General features: G+C 37.7%; 1 protein-coding gene across 3 annotated transcripts in view; it reads left to right on the top strand.

The window, feature by feature from the left end:
* Window positions 1-417: 417 nt before the first annotated feature.
* PNPLA8 (patatin like phospholipase domain containing 8) overlaps window positions 418-27,480 on the top strand; it is a 43,209-nt gene continuing 16,146 nt past the window's right edge. Inside the window, exons 1-8 of one of the 3 annotated variants that reach the window (XM_035020334.1) lie at window positions 418-554; window positions 6,665-7,804; window positions 7,954-8,103; window positions 13,970-14,121; window positions 18,737-18,831; window positions 21,694-21,865; window positions 23,788-23,845; window positions 26,428-26,622. In XM_035020334.1, coding sequence (XP_034876225.1) covers window positions 6,755-7,804; window positions 7,954-8,103; window positions 13,970-14,121; window positions 18,737-18,831; window positions 21,694-21,865; window positions 23,788-23,845; window positions 26,428-26,622 — 1,872 coding nt within the window. In that variant the 5' untranslated portion in view covers window positions 418-554; window positions 6,665-6,754. Of the gene's footprint in view, window positions 555-6,664; window positions 7,805-7,953; window positions 8,104-13,969; window positions 14,122-18,736; window positions 18,832-21,693; window positions 21,866-22,154; window positions 22,717-23,787; window positions 23,846-26,427; window positions 26,623-27,480 lie in introns of those variants that run through there. The other 2 variants (XM_035020335.1, XM_035020336.1) reach the window with 2 other exon arrangements.

The following is a 27,480-nucleotide window of genomic DNA, read 5'->3' on the forward strand; positions in this document are numbered from 1 at the left end:
AGCCGCGGTGGCCATGCCCAGGAATGGCGACAGCAGAAGGCTAAGCAGAGGGGTAGAAGCCCCGGCCCAGGCCGCCCGCCACCCTCTCGGCCGACGGGAACGCAGCCCCCAGCTCCGCAGATTGGACAGCGCGCAGACACCGCCCTCAGGGACGTGAGGATGGAGGCCGGTTGACAAGCACACGGAGTGAAACAACGGCCCCCACCAACCCAGCCGCGCCTCCCCGGCGCAAGCAGGCGCGTGCACGCACGCACGTCCCCCGCCCGTCGCTCACTCAGGCTCTATTGCGCATGTCTGGGAAAAGGAGCGGCGATTGACAGGTTGGCCCAGGCCGGAGCCGAGCGGAGGGGCTCCTCCCGGCCTGGCGGGTAGACGCGGCCCGCGCGTGCGTCACTTCCGCTGGGGCGGGACGGAGCTATGGGGGTGGCGCCCCGGCCGCTGCTCTTCTGTTTGTGTTGGAAGCTCAGCTGATGCGGGTCGGCCAGTGTGTGGACGTCAGTGCGGGACAGAGGCGCGTCGCCGCTGCCGCCCAAGTAGTTGCGGCCTGCATCCCGGTGAGTGGCGGCGGGGGGACAGAGGCGGGACGATAGGTTAGAGAAGAGGGCAGGCTCCTGCTCTCCCCGGGCACTTGTCTGGCCCTTCTTAACTGCCCTCGGGGGGCACTTGCAGGGTAAGAGAGCGGGGAGACGCCCGGCTTCGAGGAGGTCCCGGGACCAAGGTTCCAAGAGGCAGCCGGGCACCGGAAGGAGCCGCGGACCCGGGGCTGATTGGTGCGCGGTGCCCGGTGCCCGCCCCCGCCGCCCCCGCCGCCCCCGCATCCCCCACGGGTTTTGCTAGCCTGGACCCGCAAGCTGTTTTGGTTTCCTGGTCCCGCCGCGCGCTTTCTGTCCCACCCCCACTATTCCCAGCCCGGTTACCCCGAGTGTGTTTGGCTGCCCCTGAACTGTAGGGTTCTCCAGCAGTTCCGTGGTGACTGTCAAAACGGTTTCCCTATTCTATATCGTCCTCCACTCTCAGTGCACCGGGTCATTCTGCTGCGTGATGTTTTAGTTACCAGCGGCTTTTTAACCCCACCCGCATTTAAGTGCCTCCCTCCCTCCACTGCTGGTGCTTCAGCAGGTTCAGGTGTGTGCTTTTTCAAAGATGAAGCTGTGTGAATCATTGTGTTGCAGTGTTCCCCGTCATTGTTATTTCTGTCATCACGCTGGGAGGAACCTGGTTTCTACGCCTAATACAATGATAACTTAAAAAAAAGTGGTGACTTCTAGGGGAAACGTAGAAGTGTCCATAAGGGACTATCTTCTTTAAAATGGTGTTTTTACTTCCAGTAACAGTTGCATCTGGTTCTTGCATATACTCCTGGTTGCTGAGATTTTAGACTGACAAAAGTATGCTTCATTGTGCTGAGGAAATGCTGTTAAAACAGTGAAATAGAATTTTTAAATCCCAGAGTTAAAAAAAAAATGTATTAAACTGTGAGCCGAGAATTGATGCCTCTTATGAGGCAGTTGTTTCCAAATCCATTGCAGTTATCTTGTTAAATTGCGCGATTTACTTGTACTTTCATTATAAGAACATGTTCTTATTTCATAATTTCTATTATTAAACTTTTTCTCAATGTTGATATTGCTTTTCTATTTCTTAGATCTATATAAAAATCTTGAGAGAGTGTCTTTATAGTGAAGTTGAGGGAAAAGATCAGTTGACTAGTTGATGTAATTATTTGCATCACTTGCAAAGTTGATTAAAATACAGCTTGTACTGAGTTGTTCTTTTGCTCAGTAATCACAAAGGAATTGTGCTGAAGGGTACATATTGCCTCACTTGTGGAACACATATTTGTGAAAAGGTCAGTTAGAACTCTTAGCCTTGGACACCTTTCTGTCATGTCATGTCTTAGTTATAATCTTTCTCTCCCATGTTATATATATATATTTTTTTTTTTTTTAAAGATTTTATTTATTTGACAGAGAGAGACACAGCGAGAGAGGGAACACAAGCAGGGGAAGTGGGAGAGGGAGAAGCAGGCTTCCCGCTGAGCAGGGAGCCAGATGCGGGGCTCGATCCCAGGACCCTGGGATCATGACCCGAGCCGAAGGCAGACGCTTAACGACTGAGCCACCCAGGTGCCCCTCCTATGTTATATATTTTCCTTTATTCATAATCCAGTTCTTTTAAGAACTTGCTGTTGTATTGGTTTCCATGACCCTGATTTTTTCAGGATATCTTTTCACCTGTGTTGTGTTGTTTTCTGGGAAGACTTCTAACTCTGGATGTCAGTCAAGGCTCTACCCTTGTTCTTCTTTCTAAAGAAACCAGAGTTTTAAAATTTCAAATCCAGGGAATACTTCCGTAGGTCCATGAGTCCTGAAATGTTAGGAAAATATAGTATATATATGCAAATAACCATTTTTCAAGGAAGAGGAGCTGTGATCCCCAAATTCTTAGGAATTATTACTATAAACCTTCGTGTGTGTGTGTGTGTGTGCGCGCGTGCGCATGTGTGTGTAAAACCAGTCTTAGGTTTTTAGTTGTCATTGTGCTGGTAACTCCAGACATAAACCACAGCCTGTGTTCCTATAGTACATCTCCATTTAAATGTCCCATGTTACTTCATCCAAGAGATTTTTCTTTCATATTAAATTGGTCCCCTTCCCAGTCATCTCATATTCACAAATGGTATTCTCTGTGTGTCTCTGAATAAAAATTTGAGTTGTTTTGACTACTTCTCCTTACCCCATTCTTCCCTGTTACCAAGTCCCGTGTTTTGCTCTTTCCCCACTTTCAAAGTGTGGCTCAAAATAATGCTTTCTCCAGTACAGTAGCATTACCTTAATTCAAACCCTTGTCACTTTATGCCTGCATTATTGCAATAACTAAGGGAAGTCCTGTGTAGATTCATTCTTTCTATCCTCAGCTGAGCCTCCACCTAGGAATTCCCTTATTTCCTCAAGTTAAAACGCAGTTGCATTCCCTAGAGGTTGGTCTAAACCTCCCTATTGTATTTATTCCTCCACTGTATTTATACTACCCTATAAATAGGTACCCTAGTCTTCTCTGCTCTTTTCTCAGTAGATGATGGCACCTACCACTGTACATTCTTCTGTTTATCATTTTGCAGTCTAACTTTTGTTCCAGCGGAATTTACTCACAAAACTATTCATGTGCATTTACTGGTGTGATTTGGGAGCAGTTAAATTAAGCGTGTTGATTTTGATAGTTTTCTATGTTTATTAATTTTTGCTTGATAATTGTAGTTTCTAAGAGGTGTATTAAATATTATGATCATGAAATTGTCTAGTCTTCCTGTAATTGTTCCTTTTTTTTTTTTTTTGCTTTATATACTGTATTTCAGTGCCTTGTTGTTAGGTGTATTCATAATTGGTCATGAGAATTATGTCATTGGAAAGAAACAATGCAGACCCATTACCGTAGTCTAGGCTTGTATAGCTTTGTCTTCTGCTTGACTATTGGGCCCGTTTTTCCACCATTTTCCCTGTTTTTTACTTACCTTCAACTTCCTGGTTGTTCTTCTAGTCTTGAGTAGACAGAGCACATTACTGTCTCCAGTATATATTTTACTTTGTTCATTATGCACTTCTTTTAAGAACTTGCTGTTGTATTGGTTTCCATGACCCTGATTTTTTCAGGATATCTTTTCACCTGTGTTGTTTTGTTTTCTGGGAAGACTTCTTCTAACTCTGGATGTCAGTCAAGGCTCTACCCTTGTTCTTGGTTGCTTTTTCCTTTGTCTTGAATGCTTTTTCCCCAGATTTTCTTAACTTAATTCAGGTCGCCAGTAAAATGTCAACTCCGTTCTTCTCTTGGTCATGTCAAGTAAAATAGCCCGTTTGCCCTGAGTTTTGGAAGTATCTTTTCATGGTAGTTTTTTGTTGCTGTTGTTTAAAGATTTATTTATTTGTAAGAGAGAGAGCAAGCTTGAGCACACATGCTTGAGAGCGGGGGAGGGGCAGGGAGGGGGGGAGAGAGAATCTCAAGTAGACTCCCAGCTCAGTGCAGATCTCACACTCTGAAATCAAGACCTGAGCTGAAACCAAGAGTCAGAAACTCAATGGACTGAGCCACCCAGGCACCCCCTTTCATGGTACTTTTAGTTGATTCTACTGAACCCCCTTGGGGTTCACCAGCTCTGACTAGTTTTCATTTGCTTAGGGTTTGTGCACCATTCAAGGCAATGTGACTGAAGAAGATCCAGGCTTGTGATTTCTCAACTATGGATTTACCACTATTGGGGTGGTTTTTTTTATTGTAATAAAAACAAGTATTATAAAATTTACCTCTACCTAAAATTGTCATCCTAATGAGTCTGAAGTGATATCTCATTTGGTTTTGATTTGCATTTCTCTGAGGATCAGTGATGTTGAGCATCTTTTCATATGCTTGTTGGCCATTTGTTTATCCTCTTTGGAGAAATGTCTGTCCAAGTTCTTTGCCCATTTTTTTAATTGGGTTATTTGGTTTTTTTGTTCTTGAGTTGTGGGAGTCCATTCTTGGTTTTGAGCATAGCTTTTTATTCCACAAGTACTTTAATTGTATTTTATCAAATATTTCTGTGTTGGGGATTATGGGGCTTTTATGTTAATTCAGCTTATTCATTGACCATAAGTCTGAGGAATTCAGAAAAGCTGGGAAGGCAGATAGGTTGGTTTCTTTTCTCTTTGCCTCTCTGTAAAATTGGGTATTTTAAAATAATACGTTCACATGCGATTTAGAAAGATTTTAGTTCAGACTATAATCTGAACAGTCATGGTGGCTTCTGGGTTTCTATCTTTCTCAGTCCTGTCCTGTTTCATTCTGTCAGAGATTTGCTGGAATCCTCTTTCTAGTGTCATTCCTTTGCTTAAAATAACTCCATTGACAGTCTGATCTCCGATCTCCTTGGCAAGATTTGTAAGAGCCTTCATAATCTGGCCCAAAACCATCTTTGCAATATCATCTTCTACTTCTCCCTCATTATTCTCATTACTCTCTCGAGGTCTTGACGTGAAACTAGACTGCTTGCAATTTTTGGTCATACTGTGTGTGCTTACTTAAATGCATTTTTGTCTTTGTGTTTATTTTTTTCCCCCACTATCTAAAATTCTCTCCTTTTCTCAACTTTCCACTTGAATTCCTTTTTAACTTTGTCCACTTTTTAGTGTCTTTTTATTTTTTGGACTTACCTGGATATCCACTCTCCCCATTCGCATGACACCGTCTGTTAAAATGTTTTAAACCATTTGCTTTTTCTTCTTTTTTGTTTGCTTTTTCTAATTATAAAAGTAATACCTGCTCATTGTAAAAAATACAATACAAAAGGAAAAAGAAAAAGCACCTCTCCTTATTCTCTTTTGATTCCCTCCTTGGTTCACAAGAATAAACAAACTAGTGCTTACCCTTTCAGAATCTGTGTGTTTGTGTGTTTGTGTGTGCGTGTGCATGTGTGTGTGCACGCGCCATATGTGGACAGCCACGCATTTAAACTTCATGTATAGGTTTTGCTGTCTTTCGTTACCTAACATCTACCTGTTTACCTCTTTGTATCTCCACATGTGTATCGTGCATGTAGTATTGCAGCTGGCCTTTTTCACTATAGTACTTATAAAGGATATGCAGATCTAGTTTCCTTTAACTGCTACAGAATATTATATGGTAACCCATTCTGCTGTATGTATGTGCCATAATTTATTGAGCCATCCCTTGCTAGAAGACCTTTAGAGTTGTTTTTCATTGCTTTATTATTCCAAGCAGTGCATTAGGGAATGTGTATATATACTTTTGCACTCTTATACAAGTATTTCTGTAGGATTCTTAATAGAGTTTTAATAGTGGAATTGCTGATCAAAAAATATGTGCATTTAGAATTGTGATAGATAGGAGCGCCTGGGTGGCTCAGTCGTTAAGCGTCTGCCTTCAGCTCAGGTCATGATCCCAGGGTCCTGGGATCGAGCCCCGCATCAGGCTCCCTGCTCGGCGGGAAGCCTGCTTCTCCCTCTCCCACTCCCCCTGCTTGTGTTCCCTCTCTCGCTGTGTCTCTCTCCATCAGATAAATAAATAAAATCTTTAAAAAAAAAAAAATTGTGATAGATAGTAGATAGATAGTATTTAGTATTACTTACTGTCAAATAGCCCTATGTGTCCCATTTCTCCAGCCCATTATTAATACTGGATATTATCAACCATATACATTTTTACCTATTGAAAGAACAAAATATGTTTTAGTTGGTATTTTTCTTTGATGTGGTGAAGGGTGTTTTCATAATTTTACTGTTTGTATTTCTTCATCTAATTCTCCATAAACTGGCCTGTTAAAGTCTAGTGTCACATAAACTAATCAAAACTTTGACAAGGAAGAAAAACAACATAGTATCTAAATTGCATATTTAGTTATGTGTTGTAGGAAAATTTATGTATTTGGTAGCTTCTCTAAATTTGTTCTTAGAAACATCCTACTACTCACTTTCTTTTTTCACTGAATTCTGTACTGAAAAATGAATTGTTTTCTGTGAGCTTAAAAGTCAAATCTACATTATCCCTAATGGAAATACGTTATTCTGTCTTCTTTTGAGACAAGTTGCTTAGTTCAAGTAGAAATGTATTTTATCATATACCCAGTTTCAATTTTACCTTGAATCCTAATGTTTTTTTTTTCTTGCGATTTCAGGTAAGACCATGAATTATGGCATTTCTTAAATGAAGCATTCAGGAATGAAGTGAAAATCATAACATATAGAAAATAAATGATTTTTAAGTTATGTCTATTAATTTGACTATAGATATATATTATATTTACCTCCTTAGTAATGCAAGAAGTCTTTGTGGGAAGCAGAGAAGCAAGCAACTGCATTTCTTATGCTCACCTAAACATTACTGGAGGATAAGCCACGTCAGTCTACAAAGAGGTTTTCATACAAGCAAAATAAGATGTAAATTGACCAAAAGTGAAGCCCATTCTTGCAGCAAGCACTGTTACTTTCCGAGCCACCATGGTTTACATATTGGAATTTTGAAACTTAGCACTTCTACTCCGAAGGGACTTACAAAAGTGAGCATTCGTATGTCCCGTATTAAAAGTACTTTGAACTCTGTTTCAAAGGCTGTTTTTGGCACTCAGAATGAAATGATCTCACGTTTAGCTCAATTTAAGCCAAGTTCTCGAATATTAAGAAAAGTATCAGATAGTGGCTGGTTAAAACAGACAGGCATTAAACAAGCCATCAAATCTCTGAAAAAATACAGTGACAAATCAGTAGAAAAGGGTTCTTTTTCAGAAAGTCATATTCTAGATAAAGATGAAGATATAGGTAAACAAAGCCTTTTTCGTTACACAAGTAGTATAACCACAAGATTTGGAGAGTCATTCTACTTTTTATCAAAGCATATTAATTCATACTTCAAACGGGAGGAAAGAATGTCTCAAAAAAAGGAAAATAAACATTTCCAGGACAAACTTGAAGATAAAAAGATTGAAGAAGAGAAATTGAGCTCTCCAGATCCTGGCGTCCTGACTGATAAGCTAGATTCAGAATCTTCTTTATATTCTGTGGACAAGCCTACAAGTGCCAGTGGGACACCTGAGGCTCTTCCACTTTCTACTAAACAAAGTATTGCTAACTTTCTTTCTCGTCCCACCGAAGGTGTCCAAGCTTTAGTAGGTGGTTATATTGGTGGACTTGTCCCCAAATTAAAGTATGATTCAAAGAGTCAGCCAGAAGAACAGGAAGAGGCTATTAAAGCTGAGCAACCCGTCAGCAAAGACAAAAGTGCAGAGGAGAAGAAGCAGTTATCTCTTCAGCGAGAAAAGGCAAGTCTTATCAGTGTCGCTTGACATTTTAATTTTGGTCAAATGCATAAATTTCATTTCCCTATGGGACCTAAGAAACTTAATCACGTGTTGGTATTACTAGAGAAGTTTCACATTCTAATCATATACATTTTAATATGTCTTTGTAGATTATTGCAAGAGTGAGTATTGATAACAGAACTCGGGCATTAGTTCAGGCATTGAGAAGAACAGCTGACCCAAAGCTCTGCATTAACAGGGTTGAAGAATTGACTTTTCATCTTCTAGAATTTCCTGAAGGAAAAGGAGTGGCTGTCAAGGTAATTCTAATTTATTTAATCTGGTTTTGTCTTGGAATAAAAATACTAATACATTTTTTAAAATGGAGAAGGCAATACCTTTCATTTTTTTATTTAAATATTTTTATGGTTTTTATCATACACATGATGTGTCATAGAGTCAGTAATTGCCCCACTTATTCTGTTATATATATTATGCTAAATACTCTTTTATTCTGTGATGATAAATTATGCTATTGATACTGCTATCTATACTTTGAGATTAAACGTTTTAAAATAGAAGATAAATCTCAGTGTGTTCATTGAATTGCTAAATAGTTGCCAAATTTTTCTTAAATGTGTTTATACTATATAACTACTTTTAAGACAGGAGGTGTAATTCATAAGTAAAACCATTGCTAATTTTTATTTCATGATCTTTTTGTATTTGCAAGTCAACATTTTAATGATCTTAATGATAATTGGATTGATAATTATATTAATAAAATGATTAGCTTTTCTTGGTCTCAGTTTTTTCAAATATAAAGTAGTGAAGGTAATTTAGACCCATTTAAATAGACTCTTTCCAGAGAAATACTATAAAACATGAATGATATGGTTGCGTCTCTTTCCATCTGCACTGCTAAGATTATTTGTAATATTTATCAACAAATTACAAATATATAATGAACAGATTATGTTAACATTTGATTAGAGATCTGTTAATACTTGTTTTTAACTTGCCATTCAGAAAATTTTAAGTTAACTTAGTTCATATTTATTCCATTTTTTGACAGCCATCTTGCTGAAGAGTTATGTCTTTAAGGTTGCCTTCTTTGTATGATTGTCTGTTGTATAATTGTTTGACTCATACATTATAAAGCTAAACTTTAGAATTTCATGTTCATAAAATTGGGAATTATCTTTCATAGATATTTAATCTCTTACCTAAAAGACAAATTTTCCAAAGGTAGATATGCTTTTAAGTCTATTTAACATTTCAGGGATATACTGAAAGCAGCGATCTAAAATAGAATTGCATACTTTAAAAAAATGTTTTATTGAAATATAATACAACTTGCAGTTAGTGGAATCAAGTTCAATGAATTTTTCACACTCTAAACGCATTCAAGTAACTAGCACCCAGATGAAGAAAACAATTTACCAGCACTTCAGAAACCTCCCTTGTGCCCCCTTCAGTCACAATCTCCTCAAATTAGTTTAGATAGATTAGTTTTGGGGTTTTTTTTGTACAAACTACTGTGATGGGGTTTTTTCATTCATCATGTTGGTAGTAATCATTTACATTGTTGTGAGTAGTTATAGAACATTCATTCTTGTTGCTTTCATATTGCATGGTGTGAATGTATTACAATTTATTTATTTATGGTACTACTGATGAATTGTTTGGTACTTTCCAGTCTTAGTCTATTATGAATAGTCATGCTAGTAGAAACTTTAAGGGCACTTTTATTTTGCTTACTGATCACGTCTAAGGACCCTTCAATACCAAGGAGTAATGTGTTGTAGGAATGTATATTCCGATCAAGTATGATTGAAAATCTGGATAGTCTTTAAAAAGTTCTTATCATTTCCCTAAATAAGAAGCATCTCAAAAAGAATGAACTTGATAAATTAAGGCTTGTTAACATGCACACTCTCATGTGAACTTTCCCAGTGAAGTTTTCATTATTCGAAAGAATTGAGCTTCTGAAAAATGCTAGAATTGTTTGTTTTAAAACATTTGTATGAATTTCACGTTTTTGTGAATCATATTTATGGTGGCCAAATCAGAATGAATTATCTTTGATAGACTTGTTTCCTCCTGTGTATATATATGTATTTGATGTGCTACATTTATGGCAGCCACATCTAGGAAATTGCCTTTGATGATTTTTTTCATTGTTGGTGAAGGTAGTCTCCTTTCACTATTTGTTAAATAAAGAAGTAACCTTTTATTATTAAAAAAAGGGCAGCATAAACTTTGTAAAAAATTTTTTAAAAATTTAAAAAATGAGAAAGTAAGAATAACATATTTCTGCCCTCCAGAGATTACCACTGTAAATGTATTAGTGTCTATTTGTATTAATCAGATTAAGCCGAGTTAATAAACAATACCAAAACCTCAGTGGCTTAACACAACAGGAGCTTATTTGTCCCTTGTGCAAAATCGCCTGGGGGTTTGGGTGACTCTCCAGGACAGTGAACCTCTGTGTGGTGGCTACTTTGATCTTGTTCTCGTATGTTTGCGTTCGACGCCTCCGTGATCACTCTTAGTAGGGTAAGAGTTTTCAGCAGCAAGTGCCACAGGTTTCTTCTAGTTACGACTTACTTATCCTGTGCAATTGCGTTGGCCTGAGAAGTACTGTCTTCTTGTGCCTGGAAGGAGAAGCAAATTGGATATTGGTGAACATTAGTAATGTCTACCGTGGTATTTCTCTAGAAAATGTTCTATGCATATATATAATATACCAGAATAAAGTCATTCAATATGTACTGCTTTTTAGTCTGTTTTTTGTTTTTTCAGTTTGTAATGTACACCTCTCTGTATCAGTAAATTGTCATCTCATCCTATACCCAAGTTGAAAATGTTCTTTGTGTAACTAATTGGGTCCAAATGAAGGTCCCAGTCTAGACCATATTTATATATCATCTGGTTATTTCCCCTAAGTCACTTACAGCCCTGTTCCTCCTTATCCACAAAAGCTAATTGAAGAGACCAGGCTGGTTATCTTGTAGAATGGCTCACTTTGTGGATTTACGTGGCTTCCTCCTCATTGGTGTTATTTGATGTATTCCTTCTTCCTTTGTATTTGCCGAACACTGGAATATAAATATAAAGACTTGGTTGAGTTAAACAGTTTTTGTTAGAGCACATTGTATATGATGCCACGTGCCTCATCTTCCATCATATCAGAACACGCATAATTGGTTGAAAAACCAAGGTTGACCACTGGATTAGGGAGATGACAGTTTGATCTTCTATTGGACATTTAGGTTAGAACCATAATCCCATCAGCCATTAACCTAATTGTTACCAGAACTAGTCATTTCATTAGGGTTGCAGAATGATAAATTTCTAATTCTGCCACACCTTCTGCATTGTAATTGACATTCTTCTGTAAAAGTAGAGCTTTTCTTTACCAGCTAAAGCTATTTGGTTACTCAAAGACCAGTTTCACAGGATAAGCAAGAAAAATGTTTAGTTTCCTTTTACTTAGTCACCAATTTTCAAAGTAAAGAGATGCTTTAAAAGCTGCCTCATTGGTGACATGAATTTTTTGGCATTTTTTTAAGCTATCATTATGAATTCCTAGTTTTTCATAAATTGTGTTTCTATAATTTTTTTCCTCCCCCCTCTCTTTTTTTTGAATGGTGAATTCATCTCAACTTTGGTAGGGTCCCCAAGTTCATTTTGTGATTTTAACTTTTTATAAAAATATCATGGGCAGAAAAGTAAATGTAAGCACACAGCTCCATGAATTTTCAAAAATTGAAAACATCTGTATAATCCTCACCCCTTTATGCCCCCTTCCAATCACTGTCTCCAAAGAGATTAGACCAGTTTTCCTGATTTTTAGCAGTCTAGATTAGTCATGCCTTTTTCTGCACATTCTACAAATGGAATGGAACAACTTGTGCTCTTTCATATCTGTTTTTTTCACTTGACATTATTTGTGAGAACCTTCAATGTGGGGTATGGTTATGAAACATTCTCATTGTCGTGTATCCTGTGGTATGAATATGGGACGCTGTATCCATTTTACTGATGGACATTTGGATAGTTTCCAGTCTGGGAGTATTTAGGAATAGTGTTTCCAGGACGTATCTTTTGGAAAACACAGGTCTTTATTTGTTTGGGAGTGTATACCCAAGAGTAGTGGTCCTGGTCATGAAGTATACCTATTTTCATCTTAAGTAGATACTGCCAAATGGTTTTGCAAAGTGTTTATACCAATTTATACTTTTCGCCAAATTGTGTCGACCTTCTGGTGGGTTCTACTTTCTCCCCAACACTTTATCTTTTTTATTTTAGCCATTGTGTTGGATGGTTAGTGATACTAAATTGTGGCTTTAGTTTGCATTTCTCTGATAACTGTGAAGTTTAGCACCTTTTCCAGTGTTTATTGGCCATTTGTATACTTCCTTTGTGAAGTGCCTGTTCCAGGTCTTACTCATTTTTCCTTTGGGTTGACCAGCTTTTTCTTACTGATTTGGAGAATTTCTTTATATATTATGGATAAAAGTTTTTATATATATGGTGTATATTACATGTATATATTACGTATAATAGTAATATACAATAACTGTGTTTTTTGTAAATGTATTTTCCCACTCTTTGAGTTACCTTTTAACTCAGCTGGTTTCTTGGTCCTCCGTTTATAGCCCTCTGTCTGAACCAGTCCCAGTTATTCAGTCTTCAGTTTCTTCCCCAAATAAGTAAATACCTCAGGGAAGAAAGGCTGTAGTTTATGAGATCACTTCTTTTTTTAAAAAAAGATTTTATTTATTTATTTGAGAGAGAGAGCATGAGCAGAGGGGAGAGGGAGAAGCAGGCTCCTCCCTGAGCAGGGAGCCCGACGTGGGACTCGATTCCAGCACCCTGGGATCATGACCTGAGCCAAAGGCAGACGCTTCACTGACTGAGCCACCCAGGTGCCCCTGAGCTCACTTCTTAGCAATTATCTCCTCTCCAGATTCTTAGCTCCTCCTGTCCTCATTGCTTCACCAGCCCTCTTGTGCTTTTAAACAGATGGAACTTCTTTTGTCTTTTATTAAAGTTTTCTAATTGTTCTTGGAAAGAGACTGTTCTAACCAGAAATGGAAATTTACATTCCCAAGCTCCACCCAACTGAAAAGGAATTTAGAACAATATTTTTTCAGATTTTATTTATCATAAAAAAGAAACAAATGAGTGATACATTGGGATTTTTTTTTTTTAATTTACTGAAGTTACATAGCACAAGTATAGCTGCTAGTCACCTATTCCCTTAAACCTGGGGTTCCAACCGGATAAGAGGTTTATGTGTACAGAACCTAGAGAATCTCTGGTAAACTCAGTATAGAACCCTGGGATTTAAGCTCTTGCCTCTGGTCGGCAATATGAAGTTAAACACTTAGAGTCTTGGAGTCCTAGTTTTGTTTAGACTATTTAAGGGGCGCCTGGGTGGCTCAGTCGTTAAGCGTCTGCCTTCGGCTCGGGTCATGGTCCCAGGTCCTGGGATCGAGCCCCACATTGGGCTCCCTGCTCAGCGGGAAGCCTGCTTCTCCCTCTCCCACTCTCCCTGCTTGTGTTCCCTCTCTCGCTGTGTCTCTCTCTGTCAGATAAACAAAATCTTTAAAAAAATAAATAAACTAACCATTTAAATGAATGAATTTGAATCTGAATTATTTGTTGTAATGGTCAGCTTTTGCCTTCTACCTTAATTATATTTATTGACATTTGTTTATATTTCACTATGAGCTACCCTTATATCCCATGTGCACAAGATGGTTTGTTTTTCTTTTGATAAGTTTAATTTCCAGTAATTACTATGAAGAAGTTTGATCTTTAGGATTTGGAGAAAATAGCTTATACAGTTTATAATGTTAACCTTTTGTGTTAACAATTAATACTTTGTAAATTTGTGTTAAGTGAATTATATTTTTTCTAATTATTAAGCATTGAATCTTTTAAAGAAAATATTTGGACTGAGGTTAATTTTTAACCTAGATATTAGAAGAAATATAATTTAAATATTAATCGACATTACTGTGTTAAAAAGTAATGTCATTTAAGATATTGAGAAAGTAATAAACACTGGCACTGTGATTATATGTGATGATCTACATAGGTTGGTTAAAAATAATCATACATTTTCATTCTTGATTTGACAAAAGCAGTAAAATATTTTTTCTCTCAATACAGGAGAAAATTATTCCATGTTTACTAAGATTGAGACAAATTAAGGATGAAACTCTTCAGGCTGCAGTTAGGGAAATTTTGGCCTTAATTGGCTATGTGGATCCAGTGAAAGGAAGAGGAATCCGAATTCTTACAATTGATGGTGGAGGAACAAGGTAAAGCTAGAAAAATGATTTTTTAAATCTAGAGATCCTGTTCAGCCTTAGAACTTTTTAAAACTGATTCTGTGTAATTATAGTAACTATATCATTGTAAAACCAAATTTTTAAAATAAAACATGAAATAGTTTTTCTTAATTTATTATTTTATCAATCTAAGAGCTTCTTTGTTGTTTTTTTTTTTAAGATTAATTTAGAGCGAGAGTGAGCATGAGCGGGGGGAGGGGCAGAGGGAGAGAGAGAGAGAATCTCAAGAGGCGCCATGCTCAGCGCGGAGCCCAACACAGGGCTGGATCCCAGGACCCTAAGATCATGACGTGAGCAGAAATAGAGTCAGCAGCTTAACCAACTGAGCCACTCAAGGCACCCCAAGAGCTTCTTTAACATATACCTGAATTTGCTTTTATTTTAATTTGTCCTAGTATTTATTTCAGTTTGGTCTTTTCAGACCTTTTTGTTAGTTTAGGACAGTGTATCAACCATGATTTAAAAAATGTTGGCAAAGTTTTGTAATGTTAGCTTTCTTTTATTATATTTATCTTACCCAGGTTTATCAGTCAGCTAGTCACTTAATAAAGTGATGGCTATAGGGGCGCCTGGGTGGCTCAGTCGGTTAAGCATCTGCCTTCGGCTCAGGTCATGATCCCAGGGTCCTGGGATCGAGCCCCCATCGGGCTCCCTGCTCAGTGGGGAGCCTGCTTCTCCCTCTTCTCCCCTCTCAGTGTTCTCACTGGCTAGCTCTGTCTCTGGCTCTCAAATAAATAAATAAAATCTTTAAAACAAAACAAAACAAAGTGATGGCTATAAAAGGAGTCTATATCAGTAACTTTCTGACTCCCCACATCCTCACCTGCAGATGCCAGTTCTGCTGCTACACAGGAGATACTTAATGTATTCTTAGCTCAGAAGAAGGTAATTTCACCATCAGACTCCATTCTTACTGTCAGCAGTTCATTGGTGCTTCTTATTAGTTTGCCTCGTTCCTTACTGCTTGTTGGTTAGATCCTTTGGTGTTAACCTTTCCCCCCAGATTTTCTAGCTTGGGTTCTAGTTCCTGCCATCTCTAGTCTTACCTCTGAAATTGATAGTACATGCCATGCCTACTGTTCTTTGATTACTTTGCCTCTCTGATTCGTTCTCTGATAGACCTGCCTTGCCAGTTACCATTTTGTATGTCCAAATACTACCCTTATCTTTTTGTTAAATTCTAAAGTCCTGTATGTCAGCCAGATTCTTTTAATTTTGACACCAACGTGAATAATGGGTGTGAGTGATGAAGGAAGAAGGCTGTTTAATGATCTAGGCAGAGGACAATAAAATAACAGCTTTGGGTGGTGGCAGTGGGAAGCAGGAGGAAGGAAAAATATGCAAGAAAACTTTGAAGAAAAGTGGGATTGGATACAGAAGGAGGTCAAGAGCGCTCTTAAATGTAGACCCCATGGATGCCTGGGACAGAATTGCAGGGAAATGGGAGGAGGTGATTGGTATTGAGAAAGACAGTTCTGTTTCAAACATGTTGAATATAAGACTTTACACATCAAATAGAAGTGCTAATTTGGCAAATGAAGATTGGGTTGATTGAGGAGAAAAGTCTTAGAAGATCTTTTGTGGGGTGCCTGGGTGGCTCAGTCAGTTAAGCGTCTGCCTTTGGCTCAGGTCATGATCCCAGGGTCCTGGGATTGAGCCCTGCATTGGGCTCCCTGCTCCGTGGAAAGCCTGCTTCTCCTTCTCCCACTCCCTCTGCTTGTGTTCCCTCTCTCGCTGTCTCTCTCTGTCAAATAAATAAATAAAATCTTTGGGGGAAAAAATCTTTTGTATGTTTCTTATGGAAGTGAAATAATTCAAGAAGGTGAACATCATTTATATGATAGATAAAGGGGTCTAGATTGGATTTAAACCCCTACAGTGTTAATGTACTGGAGAGGATCATTCTAGTTCATAGAATTAGTTCAAAGGGATGGGAAGTAAGGAGAGTGGCAGTTTAATGAGTAAGGAATTTTACTGAGGAGCAGGAAGAAGCCAGTCCTCTCTGCCATTAAGATCAGGGCAGATAGAAAGGAATCAGGGCAGATAGAAAGGAATCATCTATAAATGTATAGAATCATTCATTGAGTCAGCTAACAGGTTTTGAGTGCCTACCATGTTCTTTACACTGATTTGGATCCAGGAATCAGTAAGCAAAACAGACAAAATCCAAGTCTTTATGGTACTAGCATTCCAGAGGAGGAAAGAGAACAAATAGAAAGCAAAAATGTATTTTTTGAATAGTAAGGGGTGCTATGAAGAAAAATAAAGCAAAGTGATAAAGAGTAACAGTGCTATTTTAGAGAATGATCATGACTATGACTTCTTTTTTTTTTCAGTTTAAAAAAATACTGAGATACCGACTTAACTATATTAACAACACAATGATTTGATACCTGTTTATTTTGCAAAATGATCACAGTCTAGTTAACATCTATCACCACACAGTTAATTTTTTTTTCTTGTGATGAGAGCATTTAAGATTAACTCTTTCAATAACTTTTAAATATGCAGTATAGCATTAGTAACTATGTTACCATGTTGTACCTTACATCCCGGGGACGTATTTATTGTATTATTTATTGTGTAACTGGATGTTTGTACCTTTTTTTTGAAAAAGTAACATTTGAGTAGAGATCTGAAGGAACAGTCAAGAACATGCAGCTATCTATTTAGAGTGAGGGAGGTATGTTGAAAAGAGCTTTGGGACCAATAAGTATTTGATTTTAGAGAATAGGAGTTTTGTTAGTCATTCAGGGAGGAAATTGGAGTTGAAGACATTTGGGGAAATCTAACCGTGGGTTAGGATGAAGGGAGGTTTAGATCAGCGGTTCTCCACTGGAGGCAGTTTAGCCACCTGGGGGACGTTTGTCAGTGTCTGGAGGCATTCTTAGTTGTTGCAGCTGGGGGACCACCACTTGCGTCTGGGGGCAAGAGGGCAGTTGATGCTGAAACCCTACAATGCACTGGCTAGCCTGACAGCAAAGACTTGTCCAGCCCAAAATGTCACGTGTGGCTGCTGAGAAGCCTTGCTTGAGGGGGACATGAGAAGGCAGCCAGGATGGGAAGTTTGTGTGGAGAGGAGTAAGGTATGAGGGCTTGGGGGAAAAAGAACCCATACCTTTTATTTCTTTTGTATATGAGAGCCCCCTACAGTGTTAAGCAGAATCAACCTGGCAAGTGTATTTATTTCTAAGTTTGACCTGAATTAATTTATAAGTGCAGCATTTTAAAATAGTTTTCTTCCTGATTATACACATAAACTTGGAGGGGGAGAAAAAAAAGAAAAATATATGAAGAAAAGCAAAACAAAAAATTATAGCTCACAATTTCCAGATTTTTAATATTTTGACTTATTTCTTTAAATCTTTTTTTCTTGCATGAGTATGTATGTGCATGTTTTATTTCTTTTTTATAAGATAATAGAGGTCACATTGTTAAATATATTTATCTGGCATTATCTCTAATTCTTCATGTCTCACTTTGATTTCATAATGTATCTCTTTGATAAACCATATTCTTTTACCTCTCTTCAAATCCACATTACTTCTTAAAGTTAAAAAAAAAAATCAGCAGTTTTGGTTTTCTACTTTAATGTCTAATTTTCTAGTGATTTCCTGTTAGCAGCGGTATCAAAGGACACTTTGACACTCTAGGTTGTATTTGGCGGTGCCTGACTATAGCCACTACCTCTCTGCCCCACATCTTGTATTGGATTTAGACCCTTTCATTGCTTCTGTATATCTCCCAGCATTAAGAATTGTCCACATGTTACACACATCCTGAATTAGCCTACACCTCCTGGCCCCTTTCATTTCCACATTCATCATCAAGCTCTTTGCTGCCTTTGGCAGGGATCCAGAAATGAGCAAAGTAAGCAGCATAAAGTAGTACATCCCTAATGAGGGGCATTGTCTTGAAGTTGTTGAAGGTTTTAAAAAATGAATAAATAAAAGAACTCTTAAAAGTATGACTAGCGAAATGCAGAAAACAAAAATGTATAGAAGCATAGGCAGCCAACTTACATTGCAGGGAGAGGAAACCAATATACGATGTTCCAAAACTGAGTGCAGGTTTTAAGTATTTCCCACAGTCTGGGGTGTTTAAAAAAAATACCTTCCGTTCACATCTTTATAGTCTTACGCAAAGAGATACTAATATAAATGTAAAACATGGAGCGCCTCGGTGGCTCAGTCGTTAAGCATCTGCCGTCGGCTCAGGTCATGGTCCCAGGGTCCTGGGATCGAGCCCCGCATTGGGTCTCTGCTTGGCGGGAAGCCTGCTTCTCCCTGCCCCACTCCTCCTGCTTGTGTTCCCTCTCTCGCTGTCTCTCTCTCTCTGTCAAATAAATAAATAAAATCTTTAAAAAAAAAATAAATGTAAAACATGCTGCTATAACAGGTTTTCTACCATTATTTAGATATTGGAATTTTGGAAGTGATCTTACTACAGGCAGTTTTTACTGACGTTAATTTATATTATCAGTTTTCATGTTAGCATATAAGCTAGAAAAGCAACTTGTAGGCTTGTTTTATTCAAGATTTAATTTCCTTGAAACAGGAATTTTCATTGTTCCTTTTCTCTGTAGGGGTGTGGTTGCTCTTCAGACACTGCGAAAATTGGTTGAACTTACTCAGAAGCCAGTTCATCAGCTCTTTGATTACATCTGTGGTGTGAGCACAGGTAATTATTGTTATATGGAAGCCCTGTGTCCCCACAGTATGCATTTAAAATCATGGTCATTCTCTGAAGTGATGAATATTTTATATTTTGATGATTAATAATCCTTTGATTGGCTTAATGAACTTCATAAAATGTTTATTGGGAATAAGTTACCATTTGGAGATGGTGTTTTGTTTTTTTTGGTTTTTTTGAGAGAAAGAGAGTGCGAGAGCGTGTGCCTGTGCAAGTAGGGATGAGGGGCAGAGAGAGAATCTTAAGTGGTCTCCATGCTCAGCACGGAGCCTGAGGCAGGGCTTTACCTCTTGACCCTGAGATCAGGACCTGAGCTCTATCAAGAATTGGACGTTTAGCAGTTTCTTATCTGATTGTTTAAAGCCAGAATTTAAATTGATAAATGTGAGAATCTATGTGTTTAAAAGCCTACTTCTTAATACAGCTAGATACATTTAAAATTGTAGTGTCATGTTTGTATAGAAGAAATTGGCAGTTTAGAATACGATTGTTACTGAATAATTTTTTAGTTTTCCTTGAATCACCATCTGATACATTTTTGTTCTGTTTTCTGTTTTTCTATTTCCTTACTTCAGCTCTGTCACCCATCCATCCATCCAGGCCCACCCCATGTATGCATTAAGCCCCTCAGGATACCCATAGCTGTTGCTTATCCCCTAGGTAACACTCAGGGACTATCAGGGTTGTGAATCCTTGCTGTATATTTTACTGTGTGACCTGATAATTTCCCACTTCATGTTCATAAGCTTTCTTTTCTATTTCTTTTTCTCATTCTTTTAAATTAAAATAGTTCTAAAGACCACTAGCAATAAAATCAAATGATTTCTCTACCTTATCTCTGTCAAGTATGACAAATATGCCCAAAGGGCATGTTAATTGATGTTCAGTTGTGAAAACTTACTGAGTGCAGTTAAAGGAATGATTCAAAAGCATAAGGAATTAGTGCTTCTTATAATGTTCCATGGAACACTAATTCCTCAAGATGTTAGGTTACAGGAAGTTGTTGGGTTAAAGGAAGTTATGCAGGTTTCTTTACAGAAGGACTTCTGAGATATTTTAGTATGTTAACAATGCATCGTGACTCTCAGGATAGGAAAATAATATTTATTTCCCAATTTGATTTAACTGTGGAAATGTTTCTTAAAAGAGACCTTTCCTATGGCTAATGTTTTTTTAGCACTTTTTTTGAAGCTTTTACCCAGACCATTTCTATTAAATTTTGTGGTGGTTCTTAGCAATTCACACATTTAAACAAGCTAACATCCTGCTTTGGCACAAAAGAGAATTTTAAATCAGAGATTCATCCATGGAGTAGAGTATCAGTTTATGTAATACGCACATTTCTGTGTTTATCACAATATATCTTTTCCATTGTCTTCCGGCTTATGTTAACCTTAACTTCTAATACAGTGCTTTATAATTTCCTTTCGTTTTTTCATTTTGTATATTCTAATGTAGAAATTTTGTTTGCACTTAGAGTTTTTATAAAGTTAATAGATTTAGTTTAAGGGTAATAATATCCTTGCCAGTTTAATAAAATTTAGTTTTAAAATATCTGCTCATCTTTATAATAGCTCTACTTAAAAGGCACTTAGTTTTTGGCAAGTTATTTCTTGTGTTAATTAGGGATTTTCTGCAAATTGAAAAAAGTAATTTCTATTATATAGTTATGCCAGTCAATTTATTTTAAAACAAGCTATTTTATCTTTTACTAAAAAGAATAAGACCAAGTATGACAAAATACATACAATATTTGAAATACGTTACGATAATGAGTTCCTGTTTTTTCCTTGTTCGCAATCTCACAGTGATGTTGTGTTTGTCTTTGTCCCCATCCCCGAAGCGTTCTCCCGTACGTTCCTCCTTAGTTCAGGGTTAGGCCAGTTAGGTACACTAGGTGGCAGTGTGTCCTACCAAGTGCAGCCAGGACATGAACTCAGCTATTTAAAATGATATCCCAGAGACCTAATTTCTTTACTTAGTTTAGTTCCCTGGACCAACTCAAAGGAGTAATTATTTTAATGAGTTGGTAAGTTGTCAAATATACTGTATTCTGTGACTAAAACGAAGGAATTTATTAAGGTTAGAAAGAACGTCATTGACCATGATACCTTAATTATGTATTATTTGATGTACAGCAATCCTATATTTTAAAATTAATCTTCATATCACTGGTTAACATTTATTTAGTCCTTATTGAGCCCGGGTAAAGCCCTTTACATGTGTTACCCCTGTTACTATAAGAACATTATAAATTTTAGTTACCTTTTTTTTTTTGTTGTTACCTTTTTTTTTTAAGATTTTATTTATTTATTTGAGAGAGAGAGGGAGAGAGCACAAGCAGGGGGAGCGGCAGAGGGAGAAGCAGACTCCCGCTGAGTAGAGAGCCTGATGAGGGTCTCAGTCCCAGGACCCTGGGATCATGACCTGAGCTGAAGGCAGATGCTTAACTGACTGAGCCACCCAGGTGCCCCAGTTTTAGTTATTAATAGATGAAAAAATTGGGGCTGTGAGTGGTTAAATAGTTGGTCCCAGATGGCACAGAAAGTATCAGAGCTAGAATTTTTTTTTTTTTAATTTTTATTTATTTATTTGACAGAGAGAGAGACAGTGAGAGAGGGAACACAAGCAGGGGGAGTGGAAGAGGGAGAAGCAGGCTTCCTGCTGAGCAGAGAGCCCGATGTGGGGCTCGGTCCCAGGATCCCGGAACCATGACATGAGCCGAAGGCAGGCGCTTAACGACTGAGCCACCCAGGCGCCCCTCAGAGCTAGAATTCTAACCAGGTCTGTGACTCAGGAAGAAGTACTGTAATGTCAACACTGATAAAAACTAAGCATTCTTTCTTTCAGGTGCTATATTAGCATTCATGTTGGGATTGTTTCATATGCCCTTGGATGAATGTGAGGAACTTTACCGAAAATTAGGATCTGATGTGTTTTCACAAAATGTCATTGTTGGAACAGTCAAAATGAGTTGGAGCCATGCATTTTATGACAGTCAAACATGGGAAAATATTCTTAAGTAAGTTATTTTTTTTTAAATGTTTGATTCTATAAATAATATGTGCGTATTATTTGAAAAATGAAAAAAATTAAAAAGAATATTAAAATATTGATCCCAGTAATTAGAGATAACCACTGTTAATATTTTGGTGCATAATTCCAGTCACTATTTTTTTTTTTTTAGTTCATTTGTGAGATTTGCATGTAGAAGTTACAATTGCCTTTTTAAAAATTGAGACCAGGTTATAAATGGACATGTGTTTTTTTACAATCACTTGATATAATTTAATTTTCCTCCTTCAATAAAGGGATAGAATGGGATCCTCACTAATCCCCTACTTTTTCCCTACAAGTTATATTTTTTTTTCTCTACTTTTGCTGTACAACATACCTCCAGAACTTACTGGTTTAAAACAACCTGATTCTGTGGTGTAGTGTTTCTTCTGTTCTTGTTTAAACTCACTCACACACCACAGCTGAGGTGGCTGGGACACCGGTCTCTCTCTCCACATGGTCACTCTCATTCTGGACTTCATCTTGTTAGACTGGTCTGAGTTTCCAGAGGGCAAGCCCCATTGCATGAATAGTTATTAGGCCTCTTTAATGGCATGTTTGCTGAGGTCCCATTGGCCACAGCCACTCAAACATAGGGCCTGTAGGAAGGGACTCTTCACAAGGGTATGGATAGCAAGAAGTGTGATTCATTGGAGGGTCATTATTGTTATCCACCACATCTACTCTCTGGCCTTTTTTTGTCTTTTTTCCCCCTCTTATTTATTGAGAGCATATTTGTGCCTTTTTTTTTTTTTAACTGTGATAATGATTTTGTGTTATTGGGACACTGTGTTTATCAGTGGAATCTAGCAGTTTTGAGGGCTTTTTTTTTTTTTTTTTTTTTGGTATTTTCAGTTTCTCTGAAATAAGCAATTAATGTTCCTGACTTTCTCTTCAAATTTATATTCATAACATACTGCACTAAAGCATTTTACCTCTGTTTATAAAATCAAGGCTTAAAAAAAATGTGAACTTTGCTTGAAGTGTAAAGGCAACATGCTGCCAGGGTCTCTGTCCCGATTTTACAGCAAGATGTCTGTGAAAAGATAAAGATCCTAAAAGAAACACAGATTAGGTTGGAAAGACAAAGATCTTGTCCACTTTAGAAAGTATTTTACATTGATATTTATGAAAGATTATAAAGGGTAGATCACCACCTAATTTGTACATATTACCTGTATGTGAAATTCACTAATACTCTATTTGAGAATCATGAATATTGTTTGAAAAAATGTCATTAGAAACATGTTTTTTTCTTATTGAGGCAAGTTGGCAAAAAACATAGTCTTTATACCCAATACAGGGGAAAATATACACATTTTTAAGTCAGGAAAAAATCTGCTGTGAAATAAAACTCCTTTATAAAATGGAATTGTGGAAATCGCTGCCCAAGGACAAGATCTGTAATGTTGCAGTAATTCAGAGCCCAACTCGGATGATTTAAAAAGCATTTTGTAGGAGTGACATCGGCTCTGTATTGCTAGACCAAGTTTAAAGTCTAAATGTCCTGATCTGGTTTTTAGATTACTCTGTTACTAGTCTTCATACTTCTGCAGTTTTATTTCAACACAGCTCCTTTATCCCTCAGGAGGACCCTGAAAACAGCTGGGTTATTCTGCCTCAGTGCCTTTCTTTACCCCTTAGTCGGGGTTGAATGTGTTCCTTTGTCATTTTTTGGTGTCCTTCTCAAGCTCCACCTCAACTATATATTGTTATATGTGCATTAATTGTACTATCAGGTGCCTGGAAGAGATTTTTATATTTCTTTTTTGTCGCTTATAGTACTTTGAACAAAGTCCTGAGCAAACAGTGTTTGCATATTTATGTTCCCTGATGTTAGGAGATACGATCATTTTGATATAATTTAATTTTCCTCCTCTAATAAAGGGATAGAATGGGATCCTCACTAATGATTGAAACAGCAAGAAACCCTACATGTCCTAAGGTAAGTTTGGAGTCTTAAATATAATACCAACTTGGAATTGAAGGTTAGGCGAAAACACTTGTTCTAAAGGCCCATTACAAAGAGAAACATTTCTTTTTTTTTTTTTTTTGAGAATTTTTTTTTATTCTTATGTTAATCCCCATACATTACATCATTAGTTTTAGATGTAGTGTTCCATGATTCATTGTTTGTGCATAACACCCAGTGCTCCATGCAGAATGTGCCCTCCTCAATACCCATCACCAGGCTAACCCATCCTCCCACCCCCCTCCCCTCTAGAACCCTCAGTTTGTTTTTCAGAGTCCGTCGTCTCTCATGGTTCGTCTACCCTCCGATTTCCCCCGCTTCATTCTTCCCCTCCTGCTACCTTCTTCTTCTTCTTTTTTTTTCTTAACATATATTGCATTATTTGTTTCAGAGGTAGAGATCTGAGATTCAACAGTCTTTCACAATTCACAGCGCTTACCAGAGCACATATCCTCCCCAGTGTCTATCACCCAGTCACCCCATCCCTCCCACCCCACCCCCCACTCCAGCAACCCTCAGTTTGAAGAGAAACATTTCTTAGGAACCTCTTAATAGATTATATTGATTCCTTACATCTTGCTTGGGCCATTTTCTGAAGATCTAAGATGTGAGCATTAGACCTCTTCCTATAGCCAGTAAAAGTGTAACAAAAAGTTTAAGAACATGAAAGACTACGACTGAAAATAAGGAAGAATTATTTTATCATAAGGTTAATCAAATCCAGTGATTTAAGAAAAATTGTAGCATTTCCTTGCCCAGACTTTTTAAAAGAAATTTTATGTGCCCGTAGATATATGTTAGATTAACATACAAATGGAATCCCAATTTTAAAAATGGTAAAGCCACAAGGATATGTCTCATGTGGCCTCTTTTTATTTATTTTGTCTGAAACCTAATAATCTGAGTATTGCTTGAGTTCTGTGTTCTTTAATAATACTTGTTATTTGATTAAGGAATAGCATTTATGGACTTTAGAATCCCTTGTAGCTTGTATTTGTTCTTGGATAACAAGCTGTAACCGTGAAAAATCAAATTCAGCTCCCTTTATTTCTCTTTCACTCTTGCTTGTTCAAAAATCATTCATTCTTTAGATATTAATTCTGAGCCCAATGTGTCAACACTGTGCCAGGCACTCTGGAGACCTTAGTAAATGCAGACATGGTTTATAGTCCAGTAGGGCAAAGTAGGCATTCATCAGGTAATCATACAAACGAGAGGTAGTTTCCCTGAAATAAATGCTGTCGAGTACAAAAACAGACCTCTGAAAACATATATTTACAGGGACAGGAGGGAAGGCTATTCTAAGGAAAGGAGGTTTGAGATCTCAGTGTGCAGGCTGATGAGTAGGAGCAGTGCTGGCAAAGGGAAGGACCTGTGCGGGAGGAGGCATGGAGAGGCACAGGAACTGAGAGCCCCAGGAGACCAGAGCCTAAGGATTCAAGGGCGGCATGCAGAATGGGACTGAAGTGGCAGGTGAATCAGACCACAGGGCCTTGGAGGCCATGTTAATGAGATGCACGCAGCTCTTTTGGAGGAGATCCCAGGGTGCACTCTATGCCCCTTGTTTGTTTCCCTGCATCTTCAGAACTGTTTGTTTTTCAGTCATAGGAGTTGCCAACTTTAAATAAAAGACTAGAATAGGTGTAAGGGAACTTTAGCCACCTCAAAAAGTAATTCACTCATGATAAATGGGTTTATCATGTTTCCCACACGATTCTTAATTCAGCCTGTCTCTAGTCCAATTAATAGAAAGACCCCCTGGATCTTGGTGTATGACCAACTCTTACCCACGGTGGCCTGGAGACATTCGGATCGCTCACAGGATCTGGGGATATCTCCTTTGGTTTATAAAATAGCAAAGCAGACAAGCCCCTGGCAGGGCTTGGCATGGAACCCTAATAACTTTGGCCTCCTCCATACCTTTCAGCTTCTTAAGTTTATATTAGAGGTCATTAACCAGTACAACACATTTTACATTAATTCAACTTACATTGATAAAATCTGAGACCCAAGGTGGTCAGTATTAGTTATTTAATAAAAAATTACCTAGCTACCAATTATTAAGTATGATAAGAAAGCCTAAATAGTGTATATTGTTAGTTTCAGTTACTAAAGTCGTAATGCTTTCAAAGAGAACAGAAGCAAAGACTAATTTGTAAATGATATTATGAAAATAGTGCATTTCTTCTTCTTTGAGTAGTTTGTATTCATTGCTACTACTGCTACGTTGATTATTATATAAAGATTTGCAAATTTATGCCTTCCTAATGTCTTTTTAAACGGCTAATCAAATCATGTAGTCCAATAATATCTTTTAGTGCTGTTGTCTTACAATACATTTCTCAAAATTATCTCAGTCCTTGTATCTACTGTCCCATAAAGAAATACCTGGTTAAATCTGGTTCCCTTTGCTTAAGATCATATTTATATTATACATTTATCTTTATGGGTAAAGTTGTAGGTGGTTCATTCACACTACTAAATAATACTCAATTTTCTACAGATCCCAGGTACTGCTGTTTACAGTGGGTATTGTTCACTTTTTACTTTACTAGGTAGCTGCAGTAAGTACCATAGTAAACAGAGGGATAACGCCAAAAGCTTTTGTGTTCAGAAACTATGGTCATTTTCCTGGAATCAACTCACACTACTTGGGAGGCTGTCAGTATAAAATGTGGCAGGCCATTAGAGCCTCGTCGGCTGCTCCCGGCTACTTTGCCGAGTACGCATTGGGGGATGATCTTCACCAGGTGAGTTGACTGTGGCCTACCTTTTAAAAGTTTATGTGATTAAAGATCAGCACTCATTAAATGTCGCAGAGGGATCAACCATGATTTCTTCTTCATGTTTACATGTGGCAAAATGTTTTTATTTATTGTTTGTTTTTCTTAAATCAACAAGCCTTATGACTTGAGAGCACATTTTAGGAAAGCTTGTCTTTGTTATTTTATATAATGTGATTCATAGCTAATTACGATTTTATTGATGGAAAAATGTGGTATGTAGGATTGGCTTTCAAAATGTAATAAAAATTAAAAATAAAACACAGTCCCTGAAAACACAGAACTCAATCTGTTTGACAGTGGGGTGACATATTTTGAAGGAGATAATATAATAAAATGATAGCAGTAAACATTAAGTTAGCTGTGTGCCGGACACTTAATATAGTCCTTTGCATGCGTTGTCTCATTTAATCATCACTGCTTATGAAGTGGATAGAGTTAGTCCCACTTCTACAAATGAGATATTGAAGTCTTGAGAGAGGTTAAGTACCTAGAGTAGGATCACGGCTGTCAAGTGACAGGATTGGGATGCTACCTATAATTACACTGCTTCTAAGTTTATGGCTAAATGATGTATAAAGTTGAATATTATTTCTGGCAATTTATTCCTTTTCTGTTAATGGAGACCTATTTATCATAAATGTTTCCTCTGTCAAGTTTTTCCCATTATGAAATGTTAACTCATAACTTATAGTAAATGATAAAAAATGTCACTAAAGCTTTTGAGCTCATACTTCCAAGATATGTTTTATAGATGCTTAGTTTTTGTAATAATATCCCACCCAAAATCAATCTCATTCAATAGAGCTAATAACCTTAACTGTC

The sequence above is a fragment of the Mirounga leonina genome, unplaced genomic scaffold, assembly GCF_011800145.1.
Source record: "Mirounga leonina isolate KUSES-001 unplaced genomic scaffold, KU_Mleo_1.0 Mir_174, whole genome shotgun sequence".
In the NCBI taxonomy this organism is placed as follows: Eukaryota; Metazoa; Chordata; class Mammalia; order Carnivora; family Phocidae; genus Mirounga; species Mirounga leonina.